Source organism: Colobus angolensis, unplaced genomic scaffold, assembly GCF_000951035.1.
Source record: "Colobus angolensis palliatus isolate OR3802 unplaced genomic scaffold, Cang.pa_1.0 Scaffold6, whole genome shotgun sequence".
Classification (NCBI taxonomy): Eukaryota; Metazoa; Chordata; class Mammalia; order Primates; family Cercopithecidae; genus Colobus; species Colobus angolensis.
This window is the reverse complement of record NW_012119598.1, coordinates 21,664,170-21,689,994: the sequence shown is the minus strand read 5'-3', so window position 1 is coordinate 21,689,994 and position 25,825 is coordinate 21,664,170. Positions and strand designations below refer to the sequence as shown.

General features: G+C 37.9%; 1 protein-coding gene across 2 annotated transcripts in view; it reads right to left on the bottom strand.

Moving 5' to 3' along the window:
- CDKAL1 (CDK5 regulatory subunit associated protein 1-like 1) overlaps positions 1–25,825 on the bottom strand; it is a 715,588-nt gene that overhangs the window by 589,896 nt on the left and 99,867 nt on the right. For both annotated transcript variants that reach the window (XM_011962766.1, XM_011962767.1), the window contains one exon: positions 12,945–13,029. In XM_011962766.1, the coding sequence (XP_011818156.1) occupies positions 12,945–13,029 (85 nt within the window). The remainder of the gene's footprint in view (positions 1–12,944; positions 13,030–25,825) is intronic.

Genomic DNA, 25,825 nt, shown 5'->3' with positions numbered 1-25,825 from the left:
ACACACACCAAGAATAAGTAGAATGTCTTTCAAACCAAAACAATAAGAAATCACTCTTGGCTGAAAGAACAGACTTAGATCATGTTGATTTCTTCTTTAATCCTACTAAAGCAAGTTTTTGCATGCTTTCTGGAGCCTCCACCTACAGAGTTGTTAGGACAACAGCCAACACATATATTAATTACGTAAGTATTTCAATGCTATCAGCCAGCTGTTGCCAGCACATAATACACTGCCCTCTTTCACTCACTCTCTTGCTTAAAATGGCAAAAACAAAGCAACTGTTGATGTAACATTAATCATAAAATATGCAAAATACTATTCTTCAAAAAGATTTTGGATATCTTGAAACTCAGTTTTGCATTTTAAAATGGCCTACCACCACTGAACTGCTTTTTCTGTTGCTGATTTGCAAATTAAGTTACTAATCTTTTAACTGTAAGTTTACAGTTTCATTTTGTCGGGTTTTTTTCTATATATATATATATAAAAACCAGGAACTAAACACTAAAATAGACTTTCTTTTGTATTTCCAATAAAATTGCTCACTGGCATACATCACATGACAATATTCTGTCTTTCCTCTCACTCATCTCCATGTTTTTCCAGAGTTAGAAGATAACTTGAAGCCTCTAACAGGAAATGGTCAGAAGTTGCTCTAAACACACATAACTCTCACCCCCTACTTTACAAAAAACTCTTCACCTATGTTTCTAGAAAGCTTGCTCCTCAAATACCATTGTCAGCTCCAAACAAGCTCATGGGGAAAAAATTACAAAATCCTAGCAACAACAGGAAATAGACTAAACAAAACTGTGACATAAGACTTGAATAAAATGAATTCACATATGATAGATAATAAGGCCTAATCCATGAACAAGAATTTATTTAGAGAAACTTGGCCTTCATCAAATCTTTCAATTCAATTCAATGAATAAATAACTCAATGCTGGTCATCAGGCACTGTTCTAGAGACCAACGATACCTCAGTCAATAACAGAGACAACATCACTGTCCTTTTAGATCTTTTTCACTCATCTTACAAAATCCTCTATCAAGCTAACCTTTCCAACACTACTACTTCTTACCCAACAACAACCAGTTGATTTTTTTTTTTGTTTTCAATTTTGGTGGTATATCTGGTGTATCTTGCTCACTCTCAAATCTGGACAATTTGATACTCAAATGTAAGACAAGTGTTCTGATATTAATGCAGTTACATTACTTATACAACTTATAACGCACTTAACTTAAATATATTAACGATGACGTGATGCAATGACAGCAGAATGATACTAAACCTTTTCCCAAAAAGAGGAAAAATCAGTTCAACCTAATTATATAAACATGTATTGAGTAATTATAATTGTGTGCCAAACTCAAGGCCAAACACTAACCAGGTTTTTATCCACCTTTCCTACTCTCTCACTCAAGACGGGATGCTTTAACTAATCTAATGGTCACAGTGCTAAAGGTGGCCTGGAGCTCATTCAGGATAGTGAGGAGCACAAGATCCCGCCAGCATGACCAGGTGACTACTCCAAGAAGGGAGTATTCTTACTCCTTTTACTACTTGCCTCAGAAATACAATATTAGAAATTAGAAATTAGGAAGTTAGAATGTTCTTTCCCCTTTTTACAAATACACAGCCTGTATCTGTCAAGGGACTCACTACAACCTTGGGAGAACATTCTCACAACCGTTGACAAATGGTCTTTGTCTATTAATGGTATCTGTTTCCCAGGACAAGGAAAATCATTACATAGTAGAGTCAGAAGGTCAAAGGCTTTATAAAAAGAATTTTTCTGAGGTCAATATCCTAATCTCAAAACTCACAATCTAGTAGCAAGCCAAATATGTAAACAAATAATAAAATGTACTATGCAACAATAGATGTTAATATGAGATAAAGAACTAGCATGGAACAGACCTCGGAGCTAAGAGGTGAGGTGAGGCTTAGAAGGGAGATGACCCCACAGGTGTTATCTCTGACATGAGTTCCAAAGATCAACTATTTAGCAAGGTGGGATTAATGTGGGATGGGTGGAGGTTGAGGGCACGCATTTGGGGAAAAGGGAGAGGATAGTCCAAGGAAGGGAAGAACATATGTAAATACATTATGTGCTTGGGAAATTTTCTAATGTCGGGGAGGAAGTAAAATTCTATAACCCAGTGGCAAGAAATGAGGTAGGAGAGGGAGGCATTGAACAAATTTTTTTAAAACCCCTTGTTACACTAAGAAATGATGTGCAATTCCTGATGACCACAATCAAAGAAGATGGGCACTACTAATGGAAATGCCAGCTGGAGAAAAGGTGAGGTAGATAAGAAGGAGGCCCTGACATGATGATTTGAGGCATCCATGGTCAAGGGCATCCAAATGGCGAAGTCAAGGAAGCAGTGGGATATACAAGGCTGGAACCTGTAAGGAGACATAAAGATCAAAGACAAAGATCTGGGAAAAATCAGCATACAGACAATATCTAAACAGTGGAAGCAGATGAGAAATGGTAGGAAAATGTAAATCCATATTAAGTATAGCACTGTTGGGAGAAAAAAAAATCTTATTAGATAATATCTAACCAATAATACTAATTAATTCGAACAGTCTAATATATTGAACTAACTTTCAATGTAAAAGGATACTTTTGGAGGGCAAGGATAGCTGAAAAAATGAGATTGTGACTGGGAAAAGCACACAATGATTCACTGAATCTGGCACTGACATTTTAAATAAGACGATGAAACTGATTCGAACTATAGTTATTTCATATAATTAGAAGAGTTAAAATTAAAATATCTAAGTTTAACAAAAAATCAACAAACTATAGTATTATTTAAAGTATAACTCAAATAACTTGCATTATCTAATTTATTTCTCACAAAAGGCCAAACCAAAACCCTGTGATTTTTACCTCCTAATGCCAAATTTTTTTAATTAAAAATTAATTTTGGAAGTCAGGCAAGGTGGCTCATGCCTGTAATCCCCAACACTTTGGGAGGCCAAGACAGGAGGATCACTTGATTGAGGTCAGGAGTTCAAGAGCACCTGAGCAACATAGCAAGACTTCATCTCTACTAAAAACAATAATAATAATAATAACAGATTGGCTAGGTGTGGTGGCGTGTGCCTGTAGTCCCAGCTACTCAGGAGGCTGAGGTGGTAGAATTGCTTTGGCCCGGGAGGATGAGGCTACATACAGTAAGCCATGATCATGCTACTGCACTCCAGCCTGGGCAACAGAACGAGATCCGGTCTCAAAAAATAAATAAAAGTGACTTTTAGAAGTTTAGTTAACAACAACAACAAAAAAAATTACTAGTGAATGTGGTTAACAAGAGAACTGGAAAGGGGTTTTTTTTTTAATTCTTTTAAACTGGATAATTACTAACTGAAAGGGCAACCACTTCTCTGTTCTTATGAAGTCAGCTTTCTTGAAAGCAATTTACTTTACAAGTTCAAGTTGAAATAATATTCTACTACCTCCCGCAACTTCAATTTTTGATGAAAAAGAACTCAAAAAATAAATCTACATAAAACAAAGAATATTTTCATAATAGGAATGACAATCCAATAATTTATGTTTTGCTCAACAGAATAGCATGTAAGGAGCTTTCCTATAGTGAAAAGATGTTATACAAAGTAGGTATCCTCTGTCTCAAACACACATTTTTTGTCTTTATCCAGTTCTGCTTTTATTTTCAATTATTGTTTCAAGTAATTACACTCAGATACCTAAGCCATCCCTTCAACATTACCATTTATTTCTACAGGCAAAGGCAGTTAAAACAAGTGACTCCTGTCTATCCACTATCAGTATGGCTAAACCACAGTGCCCATTTGGGTTAATAATGCACAAGGTCAAATAGAGGTTGACAGTCCATGATCAAAGCAAGCTGGCTATTCTTTCCATCATTTATATAGGACACACAAGATGTGTTTATTTTCACCAGCCTCTGAATGACCTCCTGTAGGTGGCATGGAAAAGATCCCACACTTTTATAAAGCATTAACCAAAGGAGTTTTCTGATGTGATATTATCATTAAGAGCAAATTTTATTTTTTGAAACTTTTGATCTTTTTCATTTACTCAAGAACCCCCCAAGTTAAAAGCTATATTGTCTAAATCAAAATGGTCTAATGGATAAAACAAAGCCAGGGCAACTGACAAATGCTCAAGAGGAAATAGTGTGCATCCAGTAGACTGCCACCATAACACAGGGGGCTTACTAGTGATTCTTTCTAAATTAGGAAGGGCAACAACATTTTAGATTTCTAAAGTGAAAAGGCAACCAATAAGTCACTCTTATCTCTATTTCTGCTACTTAAAATTCTTACTCTTTTATCAATCTGAATATCAATAATACAAACACTGTAAAACCTTGAAAAAAGTAAAGCCCCAAAACAAACGACAAAATAATTCAGTCCCTAACTGTCATGTCACAAATTCACAATTTCTGGATCTTAATCAATGAGACTGTATTAATCACATGAAAGACAGTAAATCCCTTAGAGTCATCTTTCTTTATTCCTGTCAAAACAAGGTGATCTTTTGTGTGGTGGCTCAAGAGAAACAAAATGATGTGATGCATAATTTAAAACAACTATTTAACACCAAGAAGTACTGAAGGAAAACCAAAGCAGATGATGGAAAGATGATGACACACAGGAATGAGTAGCAAAGTGAAGCAATCATTGGTAAAGAGCCCAGGTTAGAAAAAGACAGGTCCCACCCCACTGCCGTAAATCTTTACATTTGGGTATAAAGGATTGGGAGCAACAGAAGGAGAAGCAACATCTTATCAGGCAGTCTTTGAATCTACGCTTTACCTCACTCTCATGGAAAACTAAAGTGCATGCAAGAGATAGCAAAGGGAAAGGATGGAGCTGGAGGATGAGAAAAGGCACATGTGTAGCAAAGCTTAACATTTAACAATGTTACACTACCCATCTTTGTTGTTTTCTGTTAGGCAATGGTGACCACAACTGGGAAAATCTCTAAATAAAGCAAAATGCTTGACAAGAGTAATCCATCAGGGAAAGATTTCATATGTATATATGTCACCTCAATCTGATGTTTTCCCAATGTTAATTGTTATTGTACCTCTTACAGGATTGTATTTATTATGGAAAGAAATCAAACATTAGTTTAAGTGTTATCTTAATAAGAATTAGTTGTGATAATCAAAAGTCTTCAGGGCCATTAAAAATACTTAATCATATATAATATATTTTTAAATTTTCTTTCAATCAAGCAGAATAGTACATTAAAGTAACCTGTGCTTGCTACCACTAGCTTTGTAGTGTTTAAATGGTAAACTTTTCTTGTGTCATTTCTACTTAATAATTCAAACAGTATATCATTACTTTGAACCATATTCATAACACATATCTAACAAAACCCATTGACACAAGTTATATTTGAGTTTTTAAACTTTTAGAAACACTCTAGAACTATGTCCATTAATTACATTATAAAGTTGATAATCACAGAAACTATATTCTCTGGGTTCAGTACATACAGGATATCAGTAGCACTAGAGTATCTTTGTATCTTGTTTACCTTTCTATAGAGAAAAAATACATAATTTGGGACAATCACAGGCTTCTCATTTAAAAAAACAAAAAGCATTCTCTGAAAATGAATAGCATCTGGTGAATAACATTCTCTGCCTTAGTTTAATTCATCCTTCTTCTGCTCCTAAATGTGACCCTAATTCCCCTCTTCCATCCTCCCTTCCCTTACCTCTTGCCATCACTCAGGTAAGAACTCCTCTGCTCCTTCCACCATTTTGAATTAAAGATGCCATCACATTCAACTATCAACTCTATGCAAACAATATTAAATCTATTTCTAGTGTTGACCTCTTTGATATCTGCCTCAATTCTGCAACCACTTACTTGACATCTTTATCTAGGAAGCACAGTAATAAAATGGTTAAATGCACAGACTCTAGTCAGACTGCCTCGGTTAAAATCCCTCCTCTACCATTTATGAACTGAACAGCCTTAGAGACCTTCATCTGTAAAACAGATGCTGCTTCACCTATAAAACAGGAATATAAATGGAATCTACAACTCATTGATAGGCTGCAAGAATTAAGCTAGATAATATCTAATTCATCTAAAGCACTTAGAACACTGCCTGTCACATGGAAGACACTCAATAAAGTTCAAGTATATTCATCATCTTATTAAAATATTTATCTGTAACTTCAAATACAGCATGTTCAAAACCAAAACATGTCATCTCTTAATAACTCCCTTCCTAGAATTCCTCACTTCTTTCTAGCCAGAGTCCGTACAGCCATCTCAGACAATATGGAATGTGCAAAGCAGTGGTACCCCCAACATTTTTGGCACCAGGAACCGGCTTCATGGAAGGCAATTTTTCCACAGACCAGGGGTGGGAGGTATGGTTTCGGGGTGAAACTGTTCCACCTTGGGTCATCAAGCATTAGATTCTCATAAGGAGTGCACAACTTAGATCCCTCACATGCACAGTTCACAATAGGGTTTGTGCGCCTGTAAGAATCGAATGCTGCTGCTGATCTAATAGGAGACAGAGCTCAGGCAGTAATGCTTGCTCGCCTACCACTCACTTCCTGCTGTGCAGCTGGTTCCTAACAGGCCACAGACGAGTACAGGTCCACAGCCCAGGGGTTGGAGACCCCTGATATAAAGAATTCTTCCTTCTCAAGGCAATGTATTCCTTCCAATTCTGAACACCTCCACTCTTAGATGAGATCCTCTGTACCTGGACTATAACCACTCTGTCCTCACTGGACTCGTGATCTATACTCTTCCTTACACACAATCATCCTTCACACTGCTACTACAATTAACTCCCTGACCAAGGCAGCAAACACAGAAAATGAAAAAGTTTTTAATTTTACCATTTACAGTAGTGTAAAAATATAAAGTACATACTGTGCAGGCAAAAGAAGAAAGAGTAAGTTTATTTTGTTAATGGCACTGGAATAATTCAATATCTGCATTGGGAGAAAAAAGTCTAAAAGATGCACAAGAGCTATAGAAAGAAAAGAATCAATCCTTAAAAATCAGGATAGAACTGAGTTGGATAACTCAAAATTGTGAAGATTCATTTCTCCCCAAAATCATCTAAAGATTAAATGTAATCGCAAACGCACAACAGTATTCCTTGTTGAACTTAAAAACGGATACACTCTTAAAGAAGAACAGAAAGGTACTAGCACTATCAGATAGGTAGCCTTGATATAACTCTATACTACTTCTGACTGTATAGAACAAGAACCAGAATAAAGAAATATATCAAAGGAATGTAACAGAGGACCAAGAGCAGACTCAAACATCTATGGATGCTCAACATATGAGAGGGTGAGTAATGCACAGATAAAAGGAGAAAGAACAGAACTTAAAATAAATAAATAAATGATACTGAAAACAATTGGTTATCTACAGAGAAAAACATAAAATAAAATTGGACCCCTTCTGGTACCATAACAAAAAATAATAACAATCAACTCCAGATGAATCATAGACCTAAATGTAAAAGGTAAAAACCATGAAACTTTTAAACGAAAATATAGGAGAATATCTTAATAGCTTCAGAGTAAGAAAAGACTTCTTAAACAATAAGAACACAGACCAAAAAGAATGGATTAATAAATTTTAAACTAGATTTTATCTTCACCAAAAGATACCACAAAAGAAAATGAAAAGATAAGCCACAATTGGGAGAAGATATTGCAACATGTATAATATCCAAGGATTAGGATCTGTAAGACACATAATATATGGCCACAAATAAATGATTAAAATGGAAAAAAAAAAAAAACAGAAAAATAGACAAATGACCTGAGAAGCCATTTTGCAAAAAAAGTAAAATCTAAATAGCCAATAGATCTATTTTAAAAAGCTCAACCTCATTAATGATCATAGAAATGCAACTAAGGCCGGGCACGGTGGGTCACGCCTGTAATCCCAGCACTTTCGGAGGCCGAGGCGGGTGGATCACTTGAGGCCGGAAGTTCGAGACCAGTCTGGCCAACACGGTGAAACCGCATCTCTACGACAAATATAAAAAATTGCCTAGATGTGGTGGCTCACACCTGTAATCCCAGCACTTTGGGAGGCCAAGGCAGGCGGATCACAAGGTCAGGAGATTGAGATCATCCTGGTCAACATGGTGAAACTCTATCTCCAATAAAAACAGAAAAATTAGCCAGGCGTGGTGGTGCCAGCTAGTAGTAATGCCAGCTACTCAAGAGGCTGAGGCAGGAGAATCACTTGAACCCAGGAGTCAGAGGTTGTAGTGAGCCAAGATTGCGCCACTGCACTTAAGCCTGGTGACAGAGTGAGACTCTCTCTCAAAAAAAAAAAAAAAAAAAAATTAGCAGGGCATGGTGGCACATGCCTGTGATCCCAGGTACCCAGGAGGCTGAGACAGGAGAATCCTTTGAACACGAGAGGCAGAGCTTGCAGTGAGCGGAGATCCTGCCACTGCACTCTAGCCTGGGCGACAGAGTGAGAGCCTGTCTCAAGAAAAAAAAAAGAAATGCAAATTAAAACCAAAACAAAATACTATCATCACCAACAGACTTGCAAAAACTTAAGTCTCGCCATATCAAGTACTGGCAAAAATGGAAACCAACAAATACACACATCCATTACTGGTGAGAATGCACACTACTACATCCATTTGTGAAAAGAAAATGGCGTTACCTAATAAAGTATGAATGTACACAGATATGTTACCCAGTAATTCAACTCCCAGGTTCATATTATAGAATAATTCTTACACATGTGCACCAGAAAACATGTTTAAGATATTCACAGCAGGAATGTTCATGAAAGCAAAAACATTGGGAAAAATTCAAGACTCTATTAGTAATAAAATGAATAAACTGAAGCAAATTCTATGAATGACCAGAGTTATTTACACCCATTAACATGAATAAATCTCAAAGCGTAATGCTGAGAAAAAGATGTAAATCTCACAAGAACACAAACGGTATAAGTTCAACAGATAAAAGTTCAAAATAGAGCTAAACAAGACAACACACTGCTTAGAGACATACTTAATAGATGATACATTAATAAAAGTAAGAAAATGACTCACAAGTCAAGATAAAGGTTACTTCTTGGGAGTTATGATTGAAAACATGGCAGTTTCTACATTCTTGACAATGTTATATTTCTTACACTGGGTGGCAGATGTTTAAGTGCTTATTATTACTTAAACTGTATGTGTTTTATAAACGCTATTATATGTTTAATATATTTCACAATAAAACCAATAAAGGGGAAAATGAATGAGTATAAGAATGAAATTAAGAAGAGAAGAATTTTTTAAAGCCTGGCTGGGAAGGCAAGAAAAAATGTAGGACAATAGCTAACAGGGGTACAGGGGGCTGATTAGACCCAGGTATGTTTAAATACCAGTGAAAAGGTTCCAGGGGAGTTGGAGAGGTTGGAAATATGGAATGAGAAAATAATTTCTAAAATAAAGTTTCTAAGAAGATGCATGGGGATAAGATTCAGAGAAAATGTGAAAAAAGGATACTTCTTCCACGTTAGCTTGAAGGAACAAAGCAAGAAGCAAGGACTTAATATACCCACCTCCCTTCAACAAACTGCAATTCTACTGAAAACCAGGTACTGTAGCACTTAGAACAGTGCTAATGGGCAAGGAAAAGAGGCAAGGACCATGTCAGGCAACTTCACAAAGCATGCACCGATTCCCCGAGAGGAACACATAGTTAATACTTAACAAATCCTCAAAAATCACCTATTAGCTAACTTCACAAACACTGAAATCACTTATTAGAAAAGTTCCCATTAAAGTATCATTCTGAAGGAGATGGACACACAAAAAAGTCTTCAAAAAGCCATCCTTTTGAAACTATTCCAAACAACTGAAAAGAAGAGACTTCTTCCTGATTCATTTTATGAGGCCAGCATCATCCTGATACCCAAACCTGGCAGAGATACAACAAAAAAAGAAAATTTCAGGTCAATATCCACGATGAACATCAATGCAAAACTCCTCAATAAAATACTGGCAACCCAAACCCAGCAGCACATAAAAAAGCTCATCCACCATGATCAAGAGGGCTTCATCCCCGGATGCAAGGCTGGTTCAATATACGCAAATCCATAAATACGACTCATCACACAAACAGAACTAAAGACAAAAACCACAAGATTTTCTCAATAGATGCAGAAAAGGTCTTCAATAAAATTCAACATCCCTTCATGTTAAAAACTCTCAATAAGTATTGATGGAACAGACCTCAAAATAATAAGGGCCATTTATGACAAACTCACAGCCAATATCATACTGAATGGGCAAAAGTTGGAAGTATTCCCCTTAAAAACGGGCACAAAACAAGGATGCCCTCTCTCACCACTCCTATTCAACATAGTATTGGAAGTTCTGGCCAGGGCAATCAGGCAAAAGAAAAAAATAAAGCATATTTAAACAGAAAGAGAGGAAGTCAAACTGTCTCTGTTTGCACATGACATGATCCTATTTCTAGAAAACCCCATCGTCTCAGCCCAAAAACTCCTTAACCTAATAAGTAACTTCAGCAAACTCTCAGGATACAAAACCAATGTGCAAAAATCACAAGCATTCCTATACACCAAGAATAGACAAACTGCCAGCCAAATCATGAATGAACTCCCATTTACAATTGCCACAAAAAGAATAAAATACCTAGGAAAACAGCTAACAAGGGAAGTGAAGGACCTCTTTGAGGAGAACTACAAACCACTGCTCAAGGAAAAAAGAGAGGAAACAAACAAATGGTAAAACATTCCATGCTCATGGATAGGAAGAATCAATATCATGAAAATGGCCATACTGCCCAAAGTAATTTACAGATCCAATACTATTCCCATTAAACTACCATTGACATTCTTTATAGAATTAGAAAAAAAAAAAAAAAAACTCCTTTAAAATTCATATGGAACCAAAAAAGAGCCCGTATAGCCAAGACAATCCTAAGCAAAAAGAACAAAAGTGTAGGCATCAGGCTACCCAACTTCAAACTGTACTACAAGGTTACAGTAACCAAAGCTTCGTAGGACTGGTGTAAAAACAGACACATAGACCAAGGAAACAGAATAGAGAACTCAGAAATAAGACCGCGCATCTACAACCATCTCATCTTCAACAAACCTGACAAAAACAAGTGATGGGTGGAGGATTCCCTACTTGATAAATGGTGCTGGGAAAACTGGCTAGCCATATGCAGAAAATTGAAATTGGGCTCTTTCCTTACACCTTATACAAAAATTAACTCAAGATGGATTAAAGACTTAAATGTAAAGCCCAAAACTTCAAAAACCCTAGAAGAAAAGCTAGGCAATACCATTCAGGACATAGGCACAGGCAAAGATTTCATGATGAAAACATCAAAAGCAATTTCAACAAAAGCAAAATTTGACAAATGGAATCTAATTAAACTAAAGAGCTTCTGCACAGCAAAAGAAACTATCATCAGAGTGAACAGACAACCTATAGAATGGGAGAAATTTTTTACAATCTATCCACATGACAAAGGTGTAATATCCAGAATCTATGAAGAATTTACACAGATTTATAAGAAAAAAAACAAACAACCCCATCAAAAAGTGGGCTAAGCACATGGACCCTTTTCAAAAGACATTTATGCAGCCAAAAAACATATAAAAAAAAATCATCACTAATTATTAGAGAAATGCAAGCCAAAACCATCTCACACCAGTTGGAATGGCAATTATTAAAAGTCAACAGACAACAGATGCTGGAGAGGCTGTGGAGAAATAAGAACACTTTTACACTGTTGGTGGGAATGTAAATTAATTAAACCATTGTGTAAGACAGTGTGGCGATTTCTCAAAGACCTAGAACCAGAAATGCCATTTGATGCAGCAATCCCATTACTGGGTATATCCCCAAAGGAATATAAATCATTCTAGTAAAAAGATACATGCACACATACGCTCACTGCAGCACTATTCACAATAGCAAAGACATGGAATCAACCCAAATGCCCATCAAGGACAGACTGGTGAAGAAATTGTGGTGCATATACACATGGAATACTATGCAGCCATAAAAAGAAATGAGATCGGCCGGGCGGGGTGGCTCACGCCCGTAATCCCAGCACTTTGGGAGGCCGAGGCTGGTAGATCACGAGGTCAGGAGATTGAGACCGTCCTGGCTAACACGGTGAAACCTCGTCTCTACTAAAAATACAAAAAATTAGGCGGGCATGGTGGCGGGTGCCTGTACTCCCAGCTACTCGGGAGGCCGAGACAGGAGAATGGCATGAATCTGGGAGGTGGAGCTTTCAGTGAGCCGAGATCGCACCACTGCACTCCAGTCTGGGTGACAGAGCGAGACTCCGTCTCAAATAAATAAATAAATAAATAAAATAAAATAAAAAAGAAATGAGATCATGTCCTTTGTAAGGACACAGATGGAGCTGGAAGCCGTCATCCCTCACCAAACTAACACAGGAACAGAAAACCAAACACTGCATGTTCTCACTTGTAAGGGGGAGCTGAACAATGAGAACACATGGACACAGGGAGGGGAACAACACACAGTTGGGCTTGGCAGAGGGCAGGGGGAGGGAGAGCATCAGGATAAATAGCTAATGCATATAGGGCTTAATACCTAGGCGATCGGTTGATAGGTGCAGCAAACCACCATGGCACATGTTTGCCTATGTAACACACTTGCACATCCTGTACATGTAACCAGAACTTAAATTAAATTTAATTTAAAAATAAAAAATAAAAAAGTATCATTCTTTATCAAATTCAAAACACTATAATCTTAAAAGTCCAACTCATGCTTTTTTAATATAAACTAAATATCTATTTTGACATTTTTAAAAAGCTAAACTTCTGGTATCAATTCTTACTTTGATTATACAAAATAGGAAAAAAATCAATTTCTACTTACTTAATTGAGTTTCTAAAGTGGTCTTCAGCTGGGTTTTTTACAGTGCAACTGTTCAGGAGCCATAAATCTGCATCGGATGCATTTTCTATTTAAAAAAATGAACACAAAAACCAAGTAAGTAGCACATTTAATCATTCAAAAATATCCAATGGCACTGGGATTGCTGTGGTAGGGGAGAAAAAAACAGTGGAGTTAAATGAACAGGCAATTACAACACAGTAGAAAATTGCTACAACATGGAAATATTTGTGAACAATAAATATAAAAATGTATAATATATATCTTTTCACTTAAAATGTAATGATGATAAGCATTCTCTTCCTTTATTTTCAATGCTTGACAGTACTATTTAACAATTTACATAAACTGAAGTGGAACTTGCCCTAATCTTACCTCTGAGTATCAAATTAATTTCACCTTTGTGGATTATGTGTTAAGCTTTTTCAGGCACAGAGCACACACTGAATATTCTTCAGGCTTAAGAAATTCTTAAAAACATAACTTGTCTGCCTTAAAAATTAATGATTTACCTCAAAGTGGACCTTTTATTCCTATCACCATTTTGATTAAATATTGTTATATACTATAATAAACTCACTCAGCAATGCAACAAATAATCCAAAATCATCATGTTTATTACATGAATTTTTAAATACCTAAAGTTGCTACTATTCCACCTGCCTCTTGCATACTTCAGTTGCCTGAAAGGATCTTATACATTAAAACAGGATTACCATAAAGAAAGGAAAACCAAAATTGAAAACTGCAGCACCTTCAACAGTATCTGTATAAGAACAGAAGCTAAGATCAAATGACATGAAGAACTAAGAGAACATACAGATGTCTAAGTGTAGATTCTCCACCTAGGAAGGAAGATTCAAATAACAGCACTAGGTGGGAGGACTGATAAGCACATCAGAGTTTCTGGTAACTCGGCACACACACAAAAAAATTATCCCAGTATTTTATTATAAATATGGCAAAAAAGTTTGTTTGTTTTTTTTTTTGAGACAGAGTCTCGCTCTGTCACCCAGGCTGGAGTGCAGTGGCATGATCTCTGCTCACTGCAACTTCTGCCTCCTGGGTTCAAGCAATTCTCTGCCTCACCCTCCTGAGTAGCTGGGATTACAGGCGCCCGCCACTATGCCCGGCTAAAAAAAAAAAATCTTGAAACAATGAAAGGCATGGAAACTCCTTATATTATTTATCATCTGAATACTATGATCCTTGCTAACTTATCTCATTTCTTGTACTCATTTCTTCTACCTCCAGACCATAGTCTAATTTCCCACCCAGCAATCACAGTGCCGTATATAAAACACAAATCAATTATGTCACTTCCCTACTCAACTCAGAAAAGATTATTCACCTACCTCCTGTTAGTAACCTCCAAATTATTCCCAGTGCCACCTGAGTGATATTCCTCTACTATCAATCCGATCCTAGTACTCTTTCTTCTCTGAACTCCCATAACAGACTGTGTGTAGACAATTCCTGTACACTGAAAATCATTCATTTTTTTGGTCTGTCTTTATTACTACTTAAGAGATACTGAATACAACATTTTTATCTGCTGCTCCTTGAACGTTCAAATCCCAACAGAGTGATGGGCACAGAGTAGACATTCAGACTGTCATAGAGCACTAAACAATATGCAGGTAGGTAAAGGGTGAGGGGAGGATGACAGACGGGCAATGTGTGGAATCACATGCATATGGCGCTTCTCCAATCTCCTAACCTTGGAAGTCCATATTGATCTTTAGAAATAAGCTTCAAGAAATAAGCTTCCTTGTTGTATTTAACGAAGATTTAGGACTGAGACTCACATCTTACTTGTAACTATATCCCCAGCACTTATTACAGTGCCTGCTACATGGGAGACACTCCTTAAATAGTTACTGAATGAATGCTGAATTTCAAATGATAAAGCAATACTCTAAGAACTGTATTATGCAGATAAGAAAATGTCACAGATGTCTGGAGCTAACGATAAAAAAAATCTAGCAATTGTTAGTTTATTTCAAAACAAATACATAAGGGCTGGGTGCGGGTGCTCAAGCCTGTAATCCTGGCACTTTGGGAGGCCGAGGCAGGTGGATCACCTGAGGTCAGGAGTTCGAGACCAGCCTGGCCAACATGATGAAACCCTGTCTCTACTAAAAATACAAAAAATTAGTCTGGCATGGGGGCAGGCACCTGTAATCCCAGCTACTCAGGAGGCTGAGGCAGGAGAATCTCTTGAACTCAGGAGGTGGAAGTTGCAGTGAGCCGAGATTGTGCCACTGCACTCCAGCCTAGGCAACAAGAGCAAAACTCTGTCTCAGAATAAATAAATAATCCCAATGACAGAACTATCTGTACCAGATGCCAGCTTTGTATCCCGGCACATTCTTTTACCCAGTCATTTTCAAGTCATTAGACAACTCTTACCATAGGACCTCTTAAGGAGAAGTATGGCAATGATTAAATAATGCAAATTATTGTACTTTGGAATTTTGCCAATGTTGGCTTTCAAAATAAAGGGAAAACATGTGCTGCATAACGACATTTCAGTCAACAATGGACTACATATATGACAGTTGATACACAAGATTATAGTGGAGCTTAAAAATTCCTATCACTTACTATTTACTATAGAACATTTTTCATCACGATTTTAATGTACTCCTTCTACTTATTAAAAAAAAAAAAAAAAAAGTTGGCCGGGTACAGTGCCTCACACCTGTAATCCCAGCACTTTGGGAGGCCGAGGTGGGTGGATCACGAGGTCAGGAGTTTGAGACCAGTCTGACCAAGATGGTGAAATCCCATCTCTACTAAAAATACAAAAATTAGCCGGGTGCGGTGGCGGGCACCTGTAATCCCAGCTACTCGGGAGGCTGAGGCAGAAGCATCGCTTGAACCCGGGGGACAGAGGTTGCAGTGATCCAAGATTGCACCACTGCACTCCAGACTGGGTGACACAGTGAGACTCTGCCTCACAAAAAAAAAAAAAAAAAAAATTAACTAAAATAACCTCAGGAAGGTCCTCCAGGAGGCAGGTATTCCAGAAGAAGGAAAGGCATTGTTATCATAGGAGATGACAGCTCCATGCACATTATTGCCCCTGAAGATCTTCCAGTGGGACAAGATGTGCTGGTGGAAGACAGTGATATTGATGATCCCGACCCTTTGTAGGCCTAGGCTCATGTGTGTGTTTGTGTCTTAGCTTTTAACAAAAAGCACTGAAACAGTAAAAATAAATAAATAAATTAGTAAAATGTATTTTTATTTATTTATTTATTTGAGATGGAGTCTCGCTCTGTCGCCAGGCTAGAGTACAGTGGCACAGTCTCGGCTCACTGCAACCTCCGCCACCTGGACCCAAGTGATTCTCCTGCCTCAGCCTCCCAAGTAGCTGGGACCACAGGCGCCCGCCACCACGCCCTGCTAATTTTTTGTATTTTTAGTACAGATGGGGTTTCACCATGTTGGCCAGGATGGTCTCAATCTCTTGACCTTGTGATCCACCCGCTTCAGCCTCCCAAAGTGCTGGGATTACAGGCGTGAGCCACCACGCCTGGTCATAAGTAAATAAAATTTAATTCTAAAAGCTTAAACAATAAGGAAATATTCTTGTTCAGCTGACAAAATGCTTGTGTTTTAAGTGTTATTACAAGAGTGTGAAAACATTTTCAAAAATTAAAAGGTTTATGAAGTAAAAACATTACAGTAAGTTAAGGTTAATTTATTATTATGAAAGAAAAATAGTTTGCATAAATTTAGTGTAGCCTAAGTGTACAGTGTTTATGAAGTCTACAGTAGGGTGCAGGGTATGTCCTAGGCCTTCACATTCACTCACCACCCACTCACTGACTCACCCAGAGCAACTTCCAGTCCTGCAAGCTCCATTCACAGTAAGTGTCTTAGACAGGTGCACCATTTTAAAGTTTTCATACCATATTTTTACTGTATGGTAAAATGTACCTTAAGGGTGTACTCTTAAGGGTAAAATGTACCCTTAAGGTACATCCTAATACAAAAATTAGCCGGTCATGGTGGCAGGCGCCTATAGTCCCAGCTACTCAGGAGGGTGAGGCAGGAGAACTGCTTGATCCCAGAAGGCAGAGGTTGCAGTGAATGGAGATCGCACCATTGCACTCCAACCTGGGCGACACAGCAAGATTCTATCTCAAAAAAAGAAGGGAAAAAAAGAGAGAATAATTAATTATGTCAAATGCTAAGAATTCAAGACAGATATCTGTATAAATGTTAATAATGTTAACAAAAAGATAATGCTCTATACTTTTCCTTTCCCAATTGAGAGTATTTGCTAGCTCTGAGCCAACCCACAGTCACCCAGCAGAGGCCTTATTTATGAAGTAACAGAGAAAACAAACTCACTAAAAAGAAAAGTGAGAAGGAAAACTGTCTATGGCTATTTGCCAAAAAATAATGATGATTCCACGTGGCTTACCCCCTTATGAACACATTTCTGGGCTTCTAAGATGCCACCAACTATAACAAACACTATCAACTTTGTAAAAACTCTTACAGAGGGGCAGAAGTTACGTGCAAGTTCTTATCAATTTTAAGATACATCCCAATTTCATACATTAATTTGGATAAGTGGAGGTAGAATAAATAATAAATGTACAAACACACTACCACTTTTAGATGATTTGGTTATCAGAGCAAATATCTGCTAAGAGGTTAACACCTTCTGATCTTGCCTTAGAACATTCATGCCAGGTCCTCCAGTGCCTTAGAAGGAGAAGCAAGATTAGAGAAGAGCACTGAGGGAAGAAAGGGCCAGGCAGATAGGCAAGAATGGACCAGGGAAGGGAAAGGTAGGAGGAAGGCACCAACTTAAGAGAGTGCCCAAAAAAGAACTCCACCTACTTTGAGATTTGAGTGTTAGAACCCCGCAGAGTGCTGGTAACCTCTGACGTGCAGCTGAAAACCATCTGCACATGAGCCAAATACTGCCAATGCCAAAGTTGGGATATCAGATCTATCTTTGGAAGGCTGCAAACTTCAGGTTAGCCAGATGGAATCTAGATTTCAATATGTTATTATTCACAGTCTGTTGCTGTCGTTGTTGTTGTTGTTGTTTGAGACAAAGTCTCACTGTGTCGCCCAGGCTAGAGGGCAGTGGCATACAGTCTTTCTTGATTACAAACAGTACTGCAAAGAGTAGCATTGTACACACATCATTTTTATGTTTCCCAGATTACTTCTGGAATCAAGTCCAAAAAGGTGGGTATGTGGGGTCAGAGGATAAATTCTCATGAAATTCCATTACATACTGTAAAATTCTTCTCCACAAAGGTGTGCCACTTTGCACTCCCATGAGCAAGGCATGTGAGTGCCCTTTACCTGCAGCCTTGACCCTAGAGTTGGCTAGCAAACCTTTGGACTTCTGCCAACCTGGTGAAAAACAACAGTGAGGGTGTAACATGCATTTTTCTTATTATGAGTGAGCTGGGCATCTTTTCACGTATAAGGGCCCCTCGTAGTTTTATTTTTCTTCTTCTTCTTTCTGGTTTTCATCTTTCCATCTGCAAATATTTTTTGCCCATTTTTCTATGAGGCTAATAGTCATTTTCATCTCATATTTTAACTTACTCATACACATACACCACAGAGGGTATCAATTCTATCTATATCTATAATAGAAGTCACAGTATTTTTTCTAGGATATCAATTCTATCCATATCTATAATAGAAGTTCACAATATTTTCTATTTTGTCATTTTACTTTTTTACAGTTTCTTCAAACTTTTTTATTTCTAAAATATCAAATGTGTCACCCTTTTCTGTTATTGCTGATGAATTTTGAGTCATTATTAGAACATTTCCTCTATTCTCAAATTACCAAGTAATTCACCCATGTTTTCTTCTAATACACATATGGTTTTGCATTTATATCTCAGATCTGTTAGGAATTTATCCTGATATACATTGATCTCGCATAATTTTAAAATGCAAAACGAAATGAGATCCTATATTCTCATATCAAAATAGAAAATATTAAGAAGTGCAACACTACCCAGTGCAAGCAAAAGAATGGGAAAACTGGCAACCTATCCCTCTGCTGATGGTAGGCTATGCTGATGAAACTCTTTGGAATGCTAGGTAGAAAAAACTATCAAACATATATGTGCATGTCAGAATTTCTCCTACATATGCTTGTAGGATACTTACATCACAAACCCATACGCATGTGTACACACACACACACACACACACAAACATATATAAATAAGTAATTCTCATTGAAGATTATAGACAAGGCAAAAAACATAAAAAGCCTACTTATCCATTATAAGGAGACTGCTTAAATAAATTATGGGACTGCAGCTGAAATATCATGCCTGTTTAGAAAGCAACATACATCTCTAAGTGCCAGTTTGTAATAATCTCTGTGATATTATCAGGTGAAACAAAGCAAGGTATAGAAGAATATGGCTAGAATCTACCTTGTGTTTTACAAAGGAAAAAGAAAAAAGCGAAATTCTGTTCTAAGCAAAGAAAATGTATAGGAGAATATATGAAAACTGGTTTGGCCTTGAAAGTAAGCTAAAGCTTTGTTCGGTGGGCTCCAATATTGTATTCATGTGCATCTTTTATATTCTTTCTCTCTTTTTTTTTAAACTTGCATGAATACTACTTTTATAATTTTTTAATGCTTAATCCTGAGAAGGGACACATGAATATTTAACTTATATCTATCTGTACTGTTTGAATTGTTAAAAGCATGCATTGCCCTTTTTTCCCTTAAAAAACTTATCAAGCCTTTTTAAATGTTTTTAAGTTTCCCTTTCCATACAGCTTGGAATCAATAGCTTCCTTTTATTTTAAGGTGAGAACATAAACTATTTTCCTGCTGTGATCCATCAGAAAAAGTGACCTGATATACATTTTCCGAAGGACTTTTCCCTTGCCTGCTAAAAGCTTTTGGACTCACTGAACCAAGAAAATAATAGTTACCAACAAGAGAAATAAACTATTGTTTTAATCGAAACAGTTTTACTTTCCCAACTGTTTCTTTATATACAGAAAAATTATTTTTAAATCCAGGGTAATAAAAATCTGATTAGTAATAACGATAATAGCTAACATTATTGAGTATATATTATATATCCAGCAATAAACTTGGCCTATCACATTCATTTTTTCATGTAATCCTCCCATGTTGACCTTCATTTTTATTCCAGTTTTATAGAGGAGGAATCTAAGGTCTAGAAAAGAAAAGTAACTTGCCTAGAATCATACAGTGAGAGTGGGCAGGGATTACAAACCCAGACAAACTGACTGCAGAGACTGTGAATTTAAGGAAATTATAATGGCTCATTAGTAGCTCTTCACCTATTGATCAAAAAACAATGTAGACAATATCTAAAAACTAAAATAAGTAATATTACATGGCCTTGCAGTTGTCTCATGATATTTCTAAGACTAATAATCGGGCTTCAAAAGCAGCCCTTCCGCTATTTTCAAAATGTCTAAGATCTTGAACATGTCATATCTTGGCCTCTGGTAATGAGCGGGAGACATGGAAGCAAAGGGAGATTAATAATGAATGCAGGATTATTACCTAAAGCACAGGCAGACTCTCAGAACCACCAATCTACCCTTCCTCCTGCAGGCCTCTGCATAATGGTGGCATTATAGAAAAGACAGCATGGTTCACATCAACATTACTCAAGACAACAAACATTTATCTTACACAACTGTTCCATTTGAAAATCAACCCAAGAAATAACACAAAACAATAAAAGGAGTCTATTCATGGATTTAAGTAAGGAGGGTATGGAGGTTGATACAAATGAAAATTCAGTAAGAACAAAACAAAGAGAGAAAAGAGTTTGATTGTCTTGAACCCAAAAGCACTTTTTGAGAGTTTCTTTACCACAGAACTCTGGAAGACAAGTCAAGTCCAAACATTTAAAGTGTGCAGTATGTTTACCCATACCCAGAGGGTTTATTTGCATAATACAAACCATTGAGTGCCCACTAAAAACCGAGACTGGAGTACGCTTTAATAACAGAATTCGAAAGCACCCTTAACGTACAACTTGAAAAATAACTTCTTAAAAGCAATGAAAATTGTCGGGCACGGTGGCTCATGCCTGTAATCCTAGCACTCTGGGAGGCCGAGGCGGGCGGATCACAAGGTCAGGAGTTCAAGACCAGCCTGACCAACAGGATGAAACCCCGTCTCTACTAAAAATACAAAAATTAGCTGGGCGTGGTGGTGCACACCTGTAATCCCGCTACTCGGGAGGCTGAAGCACAACAATTACTTGAACACAGGAGGCAGAGGTTGCAGTGAGCCGAGATCATGCCACGGCACTCCAGCCTGAGCGGCAGAGCAAGACTCCAACTCAAAAAAAAAGAAAAAGAAAACAAAATAAAAATTCTGGTCAACAGATTAATTTTTTTCTTTACAGTTTATTTATTTTTCTTTATTTGGACTTACACAATGCTCACCATGTTTTCAAAATCTGTTTTCTAAAAGCCATGAAAGTGATTCATGATAAAGTATTCTCCTTTAGCCAGCTAGGGTTGGAGAACTGGGAGAACGAGCAGAAAAAGGGAGAAAAAGTGGGGAAAAGGAGGAAAGAGTAGAGGAGAAATGAAAGGAAGACACTGACAAAGAGTACCTATGCTCCCATTCTGAAATTCTCAAGAGTATGAACCAGTCCTTTGTATAGTGGTAGTGTCTGTAGAGTGAGTCTCCGACTAAAGGAAATAGAAGCTACTAGAAAGAAGCAGGTATTCTCAGAGATTACTTATATAATGAGTTTGTTCTCTTCAAATAGTCCTGCTGAGTGCTTCATAGAAATAAGATGAGGAAACCAAAGGTCAGCTTGAAGTCTGTTCGTTATATGAAAGACAATTTTTTTCTTTTAAATGAAAAATTATAGCTGGCAAAGCTCTACCACTAACTATTGAAAATTAATTATACTATTACCCCATGACTAAGTAGGCCTGGTCATAGTCGAAATCAGGTACAAGACAGACGTTGTAGTTACCATGTAGAAAACAACATTATTAATATTCCCTGTCCTCATTCCAAATTAAATTGCTCTATTGATTTTGACATATAATTATTTCAGAAGTTACTGCATCTAGAGAATCCCTAGGCTGGGCACGGTGGATGGCTCATGCCTATAATCTAGCACTTTGGGAGGCCAAGGCAGGCAGATCATGACATCAGGAGATCGAGACCATCAAGACCAACATGGTGAAACCCCATCTCTACTGAAAATACAAAAATCAGCTGGGCGTGGTGGCGCATGCTTGTAATCCCAGCTACTTGGGAGAAGAATTGCTTGAACCAGGGAGTCGGAGGTTGCAGTGAGCTGGGATGGTGCCACTGCACTCCAGCCTGGTGACAGAACGAGACTCTGTCTCAAAAAAAAAAAGGAAAAAAAAGATCTCTAATAAGATATATATTTCTGTATGTTAAAAAAAGTTTTATAAACCAAGAGCCTATATAAACACCAAATGGACTTTACAGGGCCCTTCAGGATCCAGCCACCATGACTCAACCCAAAACCACTGCTCACTAGACCCATCTTGCTAGCAATGTTACAGCCACAGTGTGCTGTTAGGCCTAAGGGCCTAACACACAAAACTCAAAAACTTAAAAGACCAAAGCTAATAGAAAAAAAGGGCAACAAACATGAACTGAGAGTTCATGAAAAAATGAAACACACATGGTTCTTGAACAAAGAGATGTTCAACTTCATTCTTAATAAATGAAAACTAAAACTGTACTAAGTTTTTTTTTTTTAAATACTATTTTTCACTTACTAGACTGTCAAAAATCCAAAAGTTTGATAGCACACTATACCGATGTAACTGAGAAAACAGGTACTCTTCATGCTTTGCTGGTGGGCATAGAAACCAGATCGCCACTAAAGGAGGTAATATGACAGATTCTATTGAAATGGCAGGTGCACATTCTCAGACCCAGCAGATCCCCTTTTAAGAAGTTAGCCTACTATAAACATAAAGGTATTATTTGTAATAGTAAAAAATGACTGGTTACAAATATTTTAGCACCTTCAGAATAAAGACTCCAATAAACAAATGAATAACCTCTAAGTTCCAGTGTAGAAAGATCTCCAGGTCATATCATGCAGAGAAAAAAACAAGACAATAAAAATTAATAAAGTAGGCTACACCTAGGGATAAGAAGGAGAAAATCTAGAATACATAATCACATTTGCTAGTATTTGCATAAAATTTTTTTGGATGTATACCAGAAACACACAGCAGTGGCTATATGATGGGGCTGGGAGAAAGGAGTAAAAAAGAGTCAATGGGAAACGAGGAAAACTTTTCCTTGTATGACTTCTATTTTCATTTAGAAACTATTCTAAAAATTAAATATGTTTACAGTAAAAGGCAATCATAAAAACTGTAGCTTTTCTTAATACATCTTTCTGCTATCTCCTCATTTCTTTTTTTTTGTTGTTGAGACAGAGTTTCGCTCTGTTGCCCAGGCTGGAGTGCAGCGACACAATCTTGGCTCACTGCAATCTCTGCTTCCCGGGTTCAAGTGATTCTCCTGCCTCAGCCTCCCAAGTAGCTGGTACTACAGGCACCCGCCACCATGCCTGGCTAATTTTCATATTTTTAGTTGAGGAGGGGTTTCACCATGTTGGCCAGGCTGGTCTTGAACTCCTGACCTCAGGTGATCCTCCCGCCTCGGCCTCCTAGAGTGCTCAGATTACAGGCGTGAGTCACTGTTCCTTCCTCATTTGTTTACACCCCCTTCATTATCAAACATCTCGAAAAAACTCTCTCTATGCCCCAGCTATACTCTGTCACCTCACGTTCAGTCATCTACCACTTCATTTTGGTGAAGACCCTCAACTACCCACCATGTCCCTAAAACTGCTTTTATCAAGGTAACTGACACCACAAACATTTGGCAGAATGCACAAAGCAGTGAAATGGTCCTTTCTTCTTTTTTGTTTGTTTTTGTTTTTGTATTTTTGAGATGGAGTCTCACTCTGTCACCCAGGCTGGAGTGCAGTGATATGATCTCCGCTCACTGCAACATTCACTTCCTGGGTTCAAGCAATTCTCCAGCCTCAGCCTCCCGAGTAGCTGGGATTATAGGCATGCACTACCATACCTCACTGATTTTTGTATTTTTAGAGACAGGGTTTCACCATGTTGGCCAGGCTGGTCTCGAACTCCTGACCTCAGATAACCCACCCACGTCAGCCTCCCAAAGTGCTGGGATTACAGGCATGAGCCACTGTGCCCTGCCAACAATCCTTTCTTCATGTTATCAACAGCATCACTCTCTCTGGCCTTTCTACTTTATCCATCTCCCTCCCCCATCCCACCTCTCAGGGTTCAATCCAAAACCACTGCTCACCAAGCCCATCTTGCAAGCAATGTTACAATTTCAGTGGACCTAGATTTGGATTCCCTTCTCTCCTATTTACTAGATGATCCCATCTGTCCCTCCCAGGGTTTGAAATATTACCATTTGGCTGAGATGATAGCCAAATTTATACTCCTAGTTCACACACAAATCTGAGCTCACTATCCAACTCACCTAAGAACATCTCCACTAGAATGCATCACAGAAATACTAAACTTGACACAAATAATTTCAAATTTTCACCGTGTATTCATCAGGTTCTAGTTAGGAAAAAAGAAACCACTCTAAGCATTAAAACAGATAAAAATTAACAGAGAAATGTGGTTACAAGGGCAATAGAAGATCCAAGACCACAAACAGGGAATGAGAAGGAACCCCAAAATGAACAACAGCAGTGATGGGGCTCAGAGCACACTACCCCAAAATATACCACCTCAACACAGTGAGTATTTTAAACTAAAGAGATCTGAAAAATAGCAGAAGCAGGAAAGTCTCTCTGACCTTGTCCCTCTTGTCTCCCCTGAAACAAGCCATAAAACCTAGAAGAAAATTTCTGACCTTCCCCTGAAACAGGTTATAAGACCCTCATTTGAGGCATGCCCTCCCTATACCCAGAGGAAAGGAACATCCTTATCTCTGAAGATGAGGGGACACAGAAGAATCTGGCAAAATCAGGCCCTACTACATTTCCCCCAGTTTACTATCATTAGATCACACTCTTTTACCCTACCATATTTCTCCACGGCTCTCTACTCTTCTTCAAACCTACTATAAAAAATACTAAAGCTTAACTGTTTCTTTGGGTCTTCATTTCCTTGTGACAGTTCCCATGGCACATAAAACTGAAATAAATTTGAATGTTTTTCTTCTGTTAATCCGTCTTTGGCAATTTGATTTTCAGACCCAGCCAGAGACCCTAAGAGGATGGAGGAAAATCTTTCCTCACTTTTCCCAGCAGGAAGCTACTACCAGCCTAAGGGCTGGGGAGACCCACTAGAAGAGGGGGTACAGGTTGAGTATCCCTAATCCAAAACTCTGAATCTAAAATGCTCCAAAATCTGAAACTTTTTGAGTAACCACAGGATGCTCAAAGGAAATTCAACATTTTGGATCTTCGGATTAGGGATGCTCAACCAGTAAGTGTATAATGGAAATATTCCAAAATCTGGAAAAGAAATCCAAAAATCAAAAACACTTCTGGTCCTAAGCATTTGAATAAAAAAATACTCAACCTGTATTATAAGAGCCCAATAGTTGGTATTATTTGACAGGAGGTAGAATAGCAGGAGTTGCCCTTTGGGACCAGGGACTACAACGGAAGGAAGGAACTCCCTGATAGCTAAAGCCACAGGAATGAAACTGCCACTTCCTGGGATACCACCAGGAGTAAAAAGTGGGGGAGAAAAGAAGCCAGGCGCGGTGGCTCACGCCTGTAATCCCAGTACTTTGGGAGGCCGAGGCGGGTGGATCACGAGGTCAGGAGATC